The sequence below is a fragment of the Cynara cardunculus genome (assembly GCF_001531365.2).
Source record: "Cynara cardunculus var. scolymus isolate 2C chromosome LG 3, CcrdV1, whole genome shotgun sequence".
In the NCBI taxonomy this organism is placed as follows: Eukaryota; Viridiplantae; Streptophyta; class Magnoliopsida; order Asterales; family Asteraceae; genus Cynara; species Cynara cardunculus.
The window spans coordinates 38,355,342-38,370,079 of NC_037530.1; the positions used below are offsets into that span (position 1 = coordinate 38,355,342).

The 14,738-nt window shown below is 32.7% G+C and overlaps 1 protein-coding gene across 2 annotated transcripts; it reads right to left on the reverse strand.

Moving 5' to 3' along the window:
- Positions 1 to 2,126: 2,126 nt before the first annotated feature.
- Positions 2,127 to 5,860, reverse strand: LOC112509950 (transcription factor bHLH68-like). Of its 2 annotated transcripts, none has more exons than XM_025115178.1 (8): positions 5,447 to 5,860; positions 4,898 to 5,198; positions 4,642 to 4,716; positions 4,446 to 4,520; positions 3,818 to 3,883; positions 3,401 to 3,466; positions 3,211 to 3,267; positions 2,127 to 2,638 (listed from the first exon to the last, which is right to left on the reverse strand). In XM_025115178.1, exons 1-8 carry the CDS (start codon positions 5,704 to 5,706, stop codon positions 2,498 to 2,500), a joined length of 1,041 nt encoding a protein of 346 aa, XP_024970946.1. In that variant the 5' UTR covers positions 5,707 to 5,860; the 3' UTR covers positions 2,127 to 2,497. The 2 variants fall into 2 exon arrangements, with proteins under 2 accessions (XP_024970946.1, XP_024970944.1); XM_025115176.1 differs by having other exon boundaries at positions 4,446 to 4,523.
- Between the last annotated feature and the right edge of the window lie 8,878 nt (positions 5,861 to 14,738).

Sequence of the window (14,738 nt, forward strand, 5' to 3'; positions counted from 1 at the left end):
TTTCAAATGGGCTTTATGATTTCTAAAAAAAACCCCATTGTGATTCACCAATTTGGGTATTATTTGGCCCATGTTCCATTGTATATCATAGTTAGTGATGTTCAAATCCGATCCTGGACCGGAACAGTGATGCTCATAACCGGTATTCGGTCATCAAACTCGAGCTCGTTTAACTTGATCCATAACCGGTTATGGGTAACCGTTCCCTATGCAAAAAAAAATTTTAATTTTTTTAATGACAGATTTTTTGAATACATTATAAAATTTGTAATTAGGTCACTCAAATACACTTTAAAAATACGTTTTATTATAATTAAAATTACATTCAAATATTCAATTATTTGAAAATACACTTATTCATCATCGGTATCTTATGTCGGATTGATTCGAAGACTTCCGGTCTCTTGAATTCTTTTAATAGCCTCTTGGTCATCAATGTCGAGTTCCTCATCATCGTCATATTGTGACTAAGTGTCATCGGTATCAATAGTTAGCGGCGTGCTTAGTCCCATGGCAATTTCAATTTCTTCCAAATGTTATTCCACCTCTTCAATCCTATACAAATGCATTAACTTGGATAACTTAACGAGTAAATATTATGATGAAGTTGGACAACTTCACAAGTTATTTCTTTATGGAACAGATTTCTAAAAAAAGGCATGATATTATGATATATACGAAATGTTTAAAGCCTTTTGGAATCTTTATCTAGAAAACATTATAGAGAGATGGGAAGTTTATGCATATATACACATTTGACGGTCAGTGTCTTGCTAATGTGGGATTCCAACAATGCCCCTTCAAATGGAGACTAAATAGTGCCCCCAAGAAGAAAGCTGAAAGAGAGTGAGTTTGACCTGGACTCTTGCTAATGTGGGATTCCAACAATGCCCCTTCAAATGGAGACTAAATAGTGCCCCCAAGAAGAAAGCTGAAAGAGAGTGAGTTTGACCTGGACTCTGATACCATCTATGGATATATGAAAGACCTTTAAATCTCTATTTAAGAGAGCCCTAGAGGGGGGGTGGGAGAGAGAGAGAGAGAGAGAGAGAGAGAGAGAGAGAGAGAGAGGACTCCTACACATTTAGATATTTGAAGATCTGTGTCTAGTCTATGTGGGAATCCAAAACGACCCCTCAAACAAAAGCTTCGGTGCTCGAGCTACCTTCTTCTCTTGATCTCAAGGTTCATCAACTGCTTAGTCGATCTGATTGTCACATAAATCGTCCGATCAATGTCATATGGAAACATTTTGAAAAACAAGTTTTATGTTATAGCAATCAAAACATAATCTTGAATCCTAGGAGAAATTGTTAGATATGTGATTAAGATGTATATCAATTAGATCTAGGATTAAAAAGGTAAAATGTCTTAATGATCCAGATAATCCATATATATATATATATATATAAAGGAGCTTTTAAGCTTAAACCATGCAGACGTTTGTGCTTCGTTGACTAACAACATATTTTAGATCTTCCGACAGTTTTTTCAAAATTCTCGTTTCGAAAGGAGGAACGAATGGCTGCCGATTCACGGAATTTAGCTTGAAAGAAGCTAAAGATTTCATTTTTAATACGATTAATTTGGAGACGTGACCCATTTGCCATTGATATTAAGGCCATTGATTGTCGACTTCTTTAGGTTGTTATTTAAGGTACCATGGAAGAATCTCGAATTTTCATGGAGTCCACTTCAATTCAAACGGTACTTTTGTCTAATTAAGATCGCATAACTCCTTAGCTTTTATTTCCGCAATTTTAAGAACACACTCCGATCTTTCTTTAAGGGACGCTTCGTCTAGAAGGTCCAAGGCAGCCCACTTTAATTTTAAATTTTTATACAGAATTTGTTAAGATGTTCAAAACCGTCGTATAAACTCATTGTAACACATGTACAACGCACAATTGTTTGATTTTATATCTTATAAAGTACCTAGTCTATCATGACACTTGGACATTTTTTGCGTCTTATAAAACCAATTTTGTTGTAATATTAGATCTATCTATTAAATTTTGTGTTAGTTTTTGTTGTTTTGAGACGTTTAAACAACATAAACACACTATCGGACCGACCAAAAACACGCGAAACAAATAACTTTAGATGAGTAAACAACAAGGTGTGTCCATTTTCAACGGATTAAACTTCACATATTTCACAAAAATTAATTGTAGAAACATTTCATAATCAAGCATGTACTAGACTTATATATATAGTCTTTGCTTAATTTCCCCTAACTTCACCAAATGCCCGAAAACAAATGAAAAAGAGACTAAAACAACAAAATATCATCGACATATCATCCACGAACCTTCAACAACGATGCTAATAATTTGGTTTTTCTTCTTCTTTCCTTTATATCCATTTCGGGTTTCGGAAGCTAGCTAGCAACAGAAATTTCAACCGAATGATCAAAATTAAATCGCTGGCATGGTGTAAGTCGTTGAATCTTGATGAATGTTCGATGAATCGACTTGAAGTAATTAACATGGAGCTATTAAAATCCACCACCAAGTGCAGGAGTCCAGAATTCTGCACCATTGCTGGTCATGTTGGTAGTGTCAAGATGATCCATGCAAGTCACTGGGACCAGGCATAACCCTCTACTCCCCAAGTCCTTCTGTAGTGCCTTCCCATCCTGCATAAATTAAGGGATTTCAGATTAAACTACAGCTCTCTTTTTTAATATATAAAAAAATCACAGAATTCTAAGTAAAAGATTTCAAAAAAAAAAAGCTGTTTTAAGTGCTTGTATATTGCTTAGAAGCTCCCTTCTTTTCAGGTGATGATCTCAAATCAAGAACATGGTTGAAAGCTGAATTAATTAAGCAATAATTAACAATCTTTTTGATGCAATCCCGAGGTAAATTATACAAGTAAACCTAGCTTAATAGATTGATTAATTATTTCATCGATTTTAAAGTTGAGAATCATGTCTCCCACTTTATGTTGAATAATTGTTTAAATGAGCAAATAAGTGATGGATCCAATAAAGTACATTAACCTGACCTGGCTCTTCATCAAGAATTCTATACAATATATATATATATATATATATAATATTATATCTATATATTCAGACACAGCTACTTTCTTCTTCACCTTCTGATTAAGTAGCCCATAATTAATCAAATTCATTAGTAAATTTATGGCATTGGGAAATGAGTATTAAGTAGAGAGTTAAAAGAAATGGAAGCATGGGCAACTTACAGCAGAATGTTGGTGTCTCGTGGCTCCTGATGAGTTCATGTACGGGGAAGTAAGTGCCTGAATGTTAATTTGCAGATGAAGAATGTTGAAAAAGCAACAACTTTTAAGTGCACGCTCATCTCTACTCTAATATGGTGTCTGTAAAACCTACTGCAATGAATAATAAAAGAAATAAAGAAACCAATGTTACCTCAATTTGACTCTCAAGGAATCTGATGTGAGCTGTGGCCTCTAACAACACAGAAGCTGTGTCAGTCTGCAAAAAGTCCCACAAACATATCTCTTTTTCAGCTTTGAATCCTTTTCTCTTCATTAAGTCTTAACTAATCACACAACTTATTAATTTTTTATGATTTCATGCTATCAAAAGAAGAGGTCCAAAAGGGTGTGTGTGTGTGTGTATGTCTGTTTTGGAACAGAACTAATTCAAATCATGTACAAGATTAACACAATCAAGTAGGTTAAATTTTTGTATCCATATCAAACTATGAAATTGAAATTCAAGATCCAGAGGTTATCTTAGATAACATATATATATATGTGTGTGTGTATACATGAGAGAATTATTTAGCTGATTAGGGTGTATGGTGTAAAAGAGTTTACTTACCTTTCCGAAAGGCGAAACAAGTTGGTGCAAAGACGATATTCTCTCACCCAATTTCTCCTTCCTCACCTGCTTAGTTATATCCATTGTTAATGCTCTTGGATTACTTAAGATAGTTTATCAATTATTCACTATAAAAACTTAAATAATCAATCAAACATATATATATATATATATATATATATATATATCCTTTTCATCTAAATGTAGATGTAGGCATATATATATAGTCTTGTGAATCAAGTAGCTATGCTCATTCTATATATATAGAAAAAAGCCTATAGTCATGGACCACACTTCTAGTTGTAGGTGACATATTTATATACTTGAAGAAATTTATCTGATCAGTTCAAAAATAGACCTTCTTTTAGGTGCCGAAATTAATTTCCAAAACCGACGCCATTGATATATATATACATATATATATATATACATATATATATATATATATATAGTTGTTACTTGTGAGGTAAGAATGATCAGTAGAACATATCACATTGATTTTTACCATTCTGGTGGTGCAAAGAGACTTGCCAAATGAATTTGATCAATACATTATGTAGGATGAATGGCAAGTATATATTCTTATGAATTAGGAGATCTAGAGAGAGAAGAAAGAGGTTTTTGTCACCTTTAGAGGGGTTTGGGTTGACGAGTGTTGAGCCCTAGCCCTTTTAGAAGTTCCACTTGTAAATGTCTCATTACACTGCTTTCATGAAAAAGGTACATTTATCAATGAATTATATAGCTTTGCTATATTTATAGAAACCACTTACATCAAGAAAATACATCAATTGAAGGATGTCTAGGGGAAAAGTTTCAATTACCGTAGGAGATGGTTGGGTTGAATACGATTGAAATCTGGGCTTTTTCGGTGCCCCGCTAGTAGAGGTGTCATCATACTTTGATGTATAAACATGAACAAATCAACGACGACAAGAGAAAATTAAAGAAATCAAAACGCCAACGTTAAGAGGAAAAGAACATGATCAACATATAATTTGGGCAATAAAAGTAAAGATCGATAACAAAATCATGCCAAGGTAGAACCTTGTTGCGTGGATTATATATGTGTTTAGTTACCTGAGATGAATATTGATTAGTATGCTGGTTTCTGCTGTCAATCTTACTTGAGAAGTCGAACATGGTGGTGGTGCTCAAACTCATGGTAGAAGATGAGCCAACAGATGGAACTGGATTGAGTTGAGATGACCAAGAAGAGCTACAAGCTTGCAGATCTTCGTCGTTATTGTTATTGTCATGATGATCATTTTTATTACTATAGTAGAGTTGTCTGCTTTGTTGATTTAAATATCCATGCTTTACTTCACCAACATGTCCACCTCCCAAGTTGTGTTCTTCCTGATCATGAGCTAATCCAGTCCTGCATATGTCAATGATCATATAATCAAAAACCCATCAACACACTTCAGAAAAATGGAATGATCATTAGATGCATGATATGATATCCCCATGATATTACAGAAGTTAAAAAATCAATAGACAGCAAGAAGAGTGAACTTTAGAAAACATTTTGAGGAATTAAGCTGATGCCCAGAAACAAAGGAATAATAACTTGAAAGCATGCATGAATAACGATGGAAAAGAGAAAAAGAGAGAGAGAGGTGTTACAGAAGTAATTGGCTCCATGAGACTGGGAAATCTTGATTGTCATGGTGCTGATGGTCAGGTAAAGCATTAGAGTTTGCAGCAGGAAGTAGTAGAGAAGATCCAAAGAGATATGGAGGATTCAAGACGGAGGACGGTGGTGGTGGTGGTGGTGGTGCCGGCAACGGTGGCGACGATAAGAAATTAGGGTAAGCCTGCTGAGAAGGTGGAGGCTGCAGTTTCCCATTCAAGCTCCACCAGTAATTAGGGTTTTCCCCCATCATCTCCTTACACCAATTCTCTCTTGGGTCTTCTATGTCTATCTATCTGTCTCTCAAACAATACAAGGTGAAAGACCATAACAGATTGATTCAACTCATGGCTTGTCTGAAAAAAACAAAAAAACAAAACATCTTTAGAGCTCTCTTTTGCTTTATAGAAAAACTTTTGTCATAAAATCTTTAATAATTTTCTTGTTTAAGCATCAAAAACAAGGCCTTTGGTAGAAGCTCTCTCAGGGTTTGTGTGTTTTGCTTTCGAGTCATCATACACATATGAGATGAGATTAGATGAGATGAGATGCAATTGATCACTCACTCACAAATATGTCACTGTCAACAAAGTGATTTCTCAAGTTGTGGGGCACCCAAGTTCTCTACTGTAACATTTCCCCATCTTTTCTTTAGTTTAATTAATAGTTTATTTGTTTGCTCCATTAAAATACAATACTCTTCTTTAGCTTTTAGCTGTATTACAAAAAAAAGTGGGGCACAAGAAAAGGTTGTGGGTAATGGTTTTTGGCACAAAACAAATGTCATTTTGGAGCTTCCTTGATTTGGGGGTGTAAAATTAAGTAGCATAGGAGGGAGGTTTTTTCAGTCTAGAAGTAGGGTTAGGGTTAGGGTTTAGGGTTAGGGTTAGAAGCTCATGTTGAATGCTATCTGTTCCCATGATAATTGACTTGTGCAAACATAATTTCATTTCATTTTTTATAATTTATATTAATTAATGTGTTAAATGTTTCACACCTCTTAAATAATTTATACTCGATTTGTAACATGTTAAGATGGTAGCTTAATTTGTTAAGTCCAATTGGTTTTTAATTTCTCGATCGAATTGGTAGCTTGGAAGGTTTTCGAAATATTTATAGGATTTGTGTTTGCATTTCACTTTTGGGTATCGAGTTATTAAGAAATCATCGACGACAAAAGTTTAATCATTTGACGGATATTAAAAAAATATTGTGGCCTACATATATTTTTCATGGAATAAAGAGGAAACATATAAATCATACCACCTTAATTTAATATTATCACTTCATGATGACTAACAAATGGCTGTATCTAACATACACTTTTCAAAAAATTGAAATGTCATGATTTTTTTACCCAGATATACAATATAACCACAAGGGTGGTGTTTAATTGATTTTAGTTTGGGTTCTAAAGGTCAAAAGTGTCTGGAGGTTTGAATCCAAAGAGGAATAAAAATCCTCTTTGTGGCAACGGAGGTTTAAATGTGGTGACTCCAGGCTACTTGCGAAGCATGTGGTCACTCTGGAAGTAGTCGACTCGCTTATTAATTATTCGGTTCTCAACAATTTAATCCACGTAAATTTTGGTTTCTTACGGACCGTGTCGGCAACTAATCAGGTAGAAGAATGCTCCACTAATTTTTCGCTGGTAATAATATTTTCTTGGAAAATAATCGACGATTAAAAATTAAATCCCATGAAAGTATTAATTAACAAAAACATTAACCAGAAAACGATGTAACTCATCGGTTAATTTTGGTACTTAAATGTTCTGTAACATAACGTTATCCAAAGGTTATCTGAGCATATACACCAAATGAACTTATTACGTTGTTAATAATTTTAATATATTAAACCCATTGGTATTAATCATAGTTTAGCGACAAGGCCAAGCCTCTAGCTTTAGGTGCAAGATGAGGCCACGACATTTCAATGTTTAATTTATGAATGGAAATTTCTATATCATATGTATATATAGATATAGGAGGTTTACTTTGCAAACTACGTTATTTATATAAATCGTACAAACCTCATTCAACCAATCATAATTTTTCATTTTGTTCATTTTTTCGTAATTATGATAGATTGATTAATCATTTTTTTTGTGGAAAGTGTGATCTATTACAACAAGCGTGATGTTAAGCATATCAATTGTAATGTTTTCCAATGATCCCACATCCATCTTGCGGTGTGTATTTAGGTTGCAAATTTAGTATGGAACTTACTTGTATTCTCCTCAAATGTCCATACAAGGAACACGCCTCCTTTACACATTGTATGGCTATATATGGTTAGACTGGTTAATAAAGGGTCGTTTATCAAACGCTTACTCGGGTAAGCACTTATCAAGTCACATTACCTTACCGGATGAATATGATAAGGACCAAGAATCTTACCCGATAAGAGCGACACAAGGACCAAGAGTCTTACTCGGTAAGTAAAAGCGACAACTCTTACCACTAAATATTGCATCAGATCGCGATCATCTATGTATCATATAATAACAACAAATATTGCAACAAAAATGTCGCTAAAATGAGCCAACGCTATAAGTTGTCACAAATACATCCCCTTTGCGTATCGGTACATACTCACATACTTCTTTCGGTATCACATTCTCTCACTAATATGGATAACCAAATTCAATACCACATTAAGGGGTTGTTTGGCAGTTGCTGAATGATTTGATGCAAAACGATTAAGCGGTCAGAATGATTAAAAGACTTTCATGATATAATGTAAAATGAAATATAATTGTTTGGTAATTGTATACAATAAAATTAGGGCATTGAATGGTTAAGGGAGACATAGGATACAAAATCATTCATAGGGTCTTAAAACCATTAAGAGACAAACTTATTTTACAAGATTCATTTCTTAATGATTCAGATGTTGACTCTTAATAAAATTAACTATTAAGAAGTAAACAAATAACCCGTAAATATTATTTAGTTACCTTTTCAGTTTTAACTTATTGAGTATCGATACATCTTGTGTTATTTCATATGATTCTTTCCATCTACAGCTTGAATTTAGTGTATTAATTAACATTTATTTGTTTCATTATGTGTACATCTTTTATATGGTTGTGAAACAAAAAATACATTTTAAACCAAATGCATATGAGACAAACAAATATATGTTAATCGATATATTAAATTCTATCATTAAATGGGAAAAAAGAATCATGTGAAACAATATCCTATAATAGTTCTCACAATTATCATGATATATAATGTAACACTGGTTTACTCGTCCCTCCTGTCGGCGATGCGCTCCTGGCCTTAATTGGTTGGGTCATGCCTCCAACCTAAAGTCCAATTACTAGCTTTTTAACTGTAACAACTTAAATATACGTTATTGGAGCTGGAATTACCGTGGCTGCTGGCACCAGACTTGCCCTCCAATGGATCCTCGTTCAGTTATAGTTTATTTGATGGTATCTACTACTTAGATAACCATAGTAATTCTAGAGCTAATAAAAATTCCATTAATTGAAATTTGATATTTTTGAGTAATAATTTAATAGAAAAACATAAAAGAGTATGATGGTGAACAGCGTATTCAATCAACTAACATCGTCATCAAAAAGGAATTGAAAATATCGTTATCAAAGCTTTAATAAATTATAAAAGAAACTTTATTAAATTATCAAACATAAAAGAGATATACATGAAGGTACAGCAAAAAGAGACATATATATATATATATATATATATATATGGTTGGGTTCACGTGAGACCAGTATGTTTTCGTGAGACCCGTAAGACCACATTTTTACACTTGAAACTTCACAGCAAGAACACTGTGAAAGTTAAAAAAAATCCGAACCTTCACAGCAAAAACACTGTGAAGGTTACCTTCACAGCATTTTACTGTGAAGTTTCAAGTGTAAAAAAGTGGTCTCACGTACGGGTCTCACGAAAACAGGTTGGTCTCACATGATCCCAAGTCTATATATATATATATATATATATATATATATATATATACTGAAAAGGTATGTGTACAATGCAGTGCAATACATCTTAATTTTAATGTTTCTTTTTTTTCTTTGTTTCTGTTGATGTTATAACACGGTAATATGTGGTTTTGAGAAAGTGACAATGTTTATATTATAATAAAATACAAATTTCAAGATATCGTAAAAATTTGAAAAAATATATATAAAAGTTCTCGGCTTTTTGTTGTAATTTAATTCAAATTTTTTATTATAATTTAATTTGGGTTTAATAATAAAGTAATTTTTTTTAGTTTAATAATGTAATTTTTTATTAAGATTATAATTAAGTTATAACTCAATAATTATCTTAATTATTTTTTAGATTTTTTATATTTAAAATGAGAAGTTTATCTTGTATTTAATTACACAAATTCAAACATGGAGTTTTAATAAATTGTACTTACCCACAATTTATTTGTAATCTTGAATTTTAAATAATATGCATCAATAAGCAGTACTTCATACATACAAAATGGTTTTTAAGAGTTTTTGTCAAATGTTTTATAATATATGTATATGTAGATTTGGGATCACGTGAGACCAATCTGTTTTAATGAGACCCATGAGACCACTTTTTTATACTTGAAACTTCACAGCAAAGCGCTGTGAAAGTAACCTTCACAGTGTGTTTGCTATGAAGGTTCGAATTTTTATTTTCACAACATTTTGCTGTGAAGTTTCAAGTATAAAAAAGTGGTCTCACGAAAATGGGTTAGTCTCACGTAAACCCAACCGTGTATATGTACGCATGTATATGTGTGTGTGTGTGTGTATGTATTATCTTTTACAAAATAAAAAATAACATTAAAGAGGTAAAAACTACATTCGATGAACCAAACAAAATATCCAAATAAACCGAATTAAACTCTTTAGGGAGTGTTTGGGATTGCTTATTTGAAACAACTTATTCTTTTTTACAAAATCACTTGTCAACTTATTATAAGTCAGAAGGGTTTAACTTCTTCAAAAACTCTTTATTACCGGTATAAGCTATTTATCCAAACACTTAAAAATGTTCATTACCGGTACCACATCGAAATAAGTCAATAAGCTATTTTTATAAGCAATCCCAAACACCCCCTTAATTATGTTTCATCTTAATGTGATCAAACCAAATTCAATTTTATTTCAAGTCCCTTTGATTCTATTTGTTTCAAAAACATTATGCAAACTAAGATTTGAAATTGATCTCTAAAATACATGAAGTTTGCTCGTGGTTCCTAATTAACTCGTGATTTTGATAATAATTTGCTCCTTTTGAGTTAACGTTGGGGTCCGTTAAATGCCGCTCATGTAGGAGGCAAATCAATCATTTTACCTTTAACTTGCATCAAACAAATTAAAAAACATTATTTTTTTAGACTATATTGTAAAAACAAAAAATATATATATAATAATAGTACAATAAGTCAGTTTAATCAAAACAGTAAATAAATAACCAATCTATATATATATATATATATATATATATATATATATATATATATAGACTTGGGATCATGTGAGACCAGCCTGTTTTCGTGAGACCCGTGAGACCAACATTTTACACTTGAAACTTCACAGCAAAATGTTGTGAAGGTGACTTTTTAAAACCTTCACAGTGTTTTTGCTGTGAAGGTTCGATTTTTTTTAAACTTTCACAGTGTTTTTGCTGTGAAGGTTACGTGTAAAAATGTGGTCTCACGGGTCTCACGAAAACAGGCTGGTCTCACGTGAACCCAACCCTATATATATATATATATATATATATATATATATATATATATATATATAAATTGTTTAATCAGTTATTCGGGTTTTTTTTATTACACCCTAAAAATATGTTAGATACTTTCTAAGAAACGATAAACAATTATACGTTGCAGAAGGAAAAGTGGTATGTTTATGAATATCATTTGAAGTGTAGATTGAGTCATTTGTAACGTCATAAATAAAACAAAATAAGTATACAAAAACCTCACAAGTTTAACAAAACTCGAAATCAGAGCCCCAAACACTAGCTTTTCGGCCCCACAACGGGCCAAAGCAACGTAGCCACATTGCAAGCATGTGCGATGTCGAGACTTTTCTATTGATTGTTCGTGGGCTCCATAATTTCATATGGTTAAAAAATAATGACGCTTTTTTTGTTTTTGATTGTTCCATATACAAATCAACCAAAATCTTTGTATATGGTTTTGTTACATAAGATATGGATCCTAAATTAATGAACCGTCCAAGAAGCCCATCTCCTACAAGTGGAAGGTGGTGGCCATATCTACAAAAGTTGGTGCACTTAAATGTGTTTTTTATGTAGATAACTCCAAGTTGAGGATGGTGAGCAAATAAAGCAATCAAAAGCCAAAATATTTTAAACCATCACTCTCATAGTCCTACCAATCCCATCATACACAAGAAAAGATGCAAAAAGGAAAAATTAAAGAACATTTCAAGCCTTGCTATTGTTTTTGAACCATCTTTACCTCTAATATTCTTATCTTCTTGTCTGTTAGGTTAAAGCTGTAAGTACGTCTTAACAGTTGATTACTATGCCATGCCCACATGTCTATGACAAGTTCATTACCACAAACTAGTTAGGTGTGTGTATGTGTGTGTGTGTGTGAGAGAGAGAGAGAAATTATGTGGAACCTGATTATTAGATTGCTCTCCAAAAGAGAGTTTGAGGAGATAAGGGATATTCCACCATATATTAAGGAGAAATGGTTCAAGAGTGTCGAGTCTATAGAATGATAAACCTTGGGTTCTGATACTATATGAAATTATGGGAAACCTCATTAGATTGCTCTCCAAAATAGCCCATGAAAAGAGAAAGAATGTTCTAACATATAACAAGCAAGGAGAAATGGTCCAACTCTAGCGGATGCACCACTCCTCCCCTTTGGTGGAGGCTAGACAGGCAAAAATTTTCCCAAAGTGTCAAGTCTCTACTAATACCATATGAGATTATGTGAAACTCAATTAGCTTACTCACTAAAAGAGCTCTTCAAGAAAATAAGGGATCGAGATTCTAACATATATTAAGGAGAAATGGTTTAAATATAGTTGATGTAAGATTCCAACAGTATGATAAAAGACGAACCCATCAAGAACAACATGCTAAACAAGAGTCAATATGGATTTCATGGGTAGTGCATTGCGTAAAAGATGAAACCGATGGTCACACGCGTCTACTTGGCCTACCAATCGACACACGATAATACTGAAAAAGATAAACTCTTTTTCACTTTCTTTTTGTTCCCTTTAGTAACAAAAAGGGAGGGGGGGGGGGAGTTTGACTTCTGCAAGTAATAAGTAGTGTTTATTATAAAACTGAAATGTGCACAATGTAAAATGTTAATCATGAGCGCACTAAATGAATCAGAATAAATTGCTTTTTTCTGAACGAATATTGATTCCTTGAAATTAAATATATGACCACCTTCTTGCACTATCTTTTCTCTTGTTTTTTTTAATAAAAAGCTGCAACTGTACGACTCACCTTTCTTTTTCATCGTTTCATTTTTGTAGAGTGTTAAGTTTTTGGTGTTCAGCTTCCCATGCCAACGACTGGTTCCACTGCTCATCAACAATACCTGCCAGCAACAATAATCACATTAGTTTAGGCATAAATATATGGTTAGGTTCAAGGAAAACCATAAAAAAATTAAAAAAAACTAAGGAATACAATAATCGTTCATCTTGACAGTATACACATGTGCATACAAGTAATTTTTAAATAATTTTTCCGGTATTCACATGTGCATAACATGAACACGTGCATAAAACCAAGAAACAATTTTAGTTAATTGTATCCGTTCAAATCAATGGTTACCAGGGTGTTCCTTAGTTTTTTATTTATCCTAAACCTCCCCCTCTCTCTCTCTCTCTCTCTCTCTCTCTATATATATATATATATACACACACACACAAATGAGAACCCTATATATTGCGATACTAAGAACTTTTACTTTAAGATATTGTTTACATGATCTTTTTTCATCTAAGGCTAGTATTTAATGTATGGACATGTATTTGTTTCGTATATATGTATTCGGTTGAAACAAAAAAATGTCAAACAAATATATGTTAATCAATACCCTAAATTCTAGCCTTGAATCAAAATAAAATCATATTCTCAGTTTCTCACTATTTTTCTCTCAAAAGATCAGCCCCGGATATGTATGTATGTGTGTGTGTGTATATATATATATTCAAAATTGAAGGAAAGAATTTTAAACCATTTGATGGTATATTTCTTCATCTTTTGCATCACAAGTAAGAATTTTTCATTCATCACCTCCTCTATGTAGCAAGCTCTACATGTTTCATACAACCAGAATCCTGTTGAATTTTGGTCTTGTCTTCGCTTTCTACCAAGGTCTTCTCTTGTTCAACTGTGGTGTTTGCCTTTTTCTGATGTGTAACTTATGTTGCCAATGTGCTACCCTCTAAGCCAAATCTAGAAACTTGAGTTACAAGACTCAACTTACCACTAAACAAGAGTAGAACATAGAGTTCAACTCATCATCTTCTACATCTCTATTTTACAAGTTTAAACCAACCCAAATCAAGTCTCTTCCTGTTATTCTCAATTCTATTTTACAAGTTTTATGTTTTTTTATTGATTTCGTGATTACATTTCAGTAAAAAGCCAAACAGCAAAAAGATGCATGTTGTCTCTATCCATACACAGGATTGAACACAATTTCCATTTTTCATGCATCACCTAAAGCACAGTTGACAGTTGTGTACTTGTGCTGTGAAGGAAGTGTTACACATGGGGCCTTGTGTTCCATCCTGTTTCTTAGAAAACAAATGAAGAAAATCATTAATGGAAGACAAGGTAAAGAGCAAGGAGCAGCAACATTTACTACAGAGTCAAAACAGAGAAAGCATGATCAACCTCAGGAGGTTGCAAATCTACCTGTAAATTTACATGAAACACCACAGCTTGTTGAAAAGAACTACAATTATATATATATATATATATATATATATATATATAGGGGCAGGTTCAAATGCAAACCATCCAATTCTAAAAAACCGTGTAAACCAATTTCGACCAATAAGAAAATTCCATTTGTTTTTAATTAAATTTAATTGATAAGGGTATTTATGTCATTTTACACAATTTTTTTGATAATTAAGGAAGTTATTAATATATTTTATTTAAGGCAATTTAATAAAAGAAAGTATGAAAATGGTAACGTTTCAAACTTTTATTATACTATATTATTAAAATCTTGATTTTTAATTATTTGGTATGCAATGAATCTGGAAAGCTTGTATGAAGATTATAT

Bases quoted from the DNA above. Each gene is read 5' to 3' on its own strand.
- LOC112509950 (XM_025115176.1), bottom strand. From the start codon at position 5,706: ATGATGGGGGAAAACCCTAATTACTGGTGGAGCTTGAATGGGAAACTG. The intron at 4,717-4,897 runs GTAACTAAACAC...TATACATCAAAG, and splicing joins CTAATCAATATTCATCTCAG to TATGATGACACCTCTACTAG. The intron at 3,467-3,817 runs GTAAGTAAACTC...GACTTTTTGCAG, and splicing joins TTGTTTCGCCTTTCGGAAAG to ACTGACACAGCTTCTGTGTT.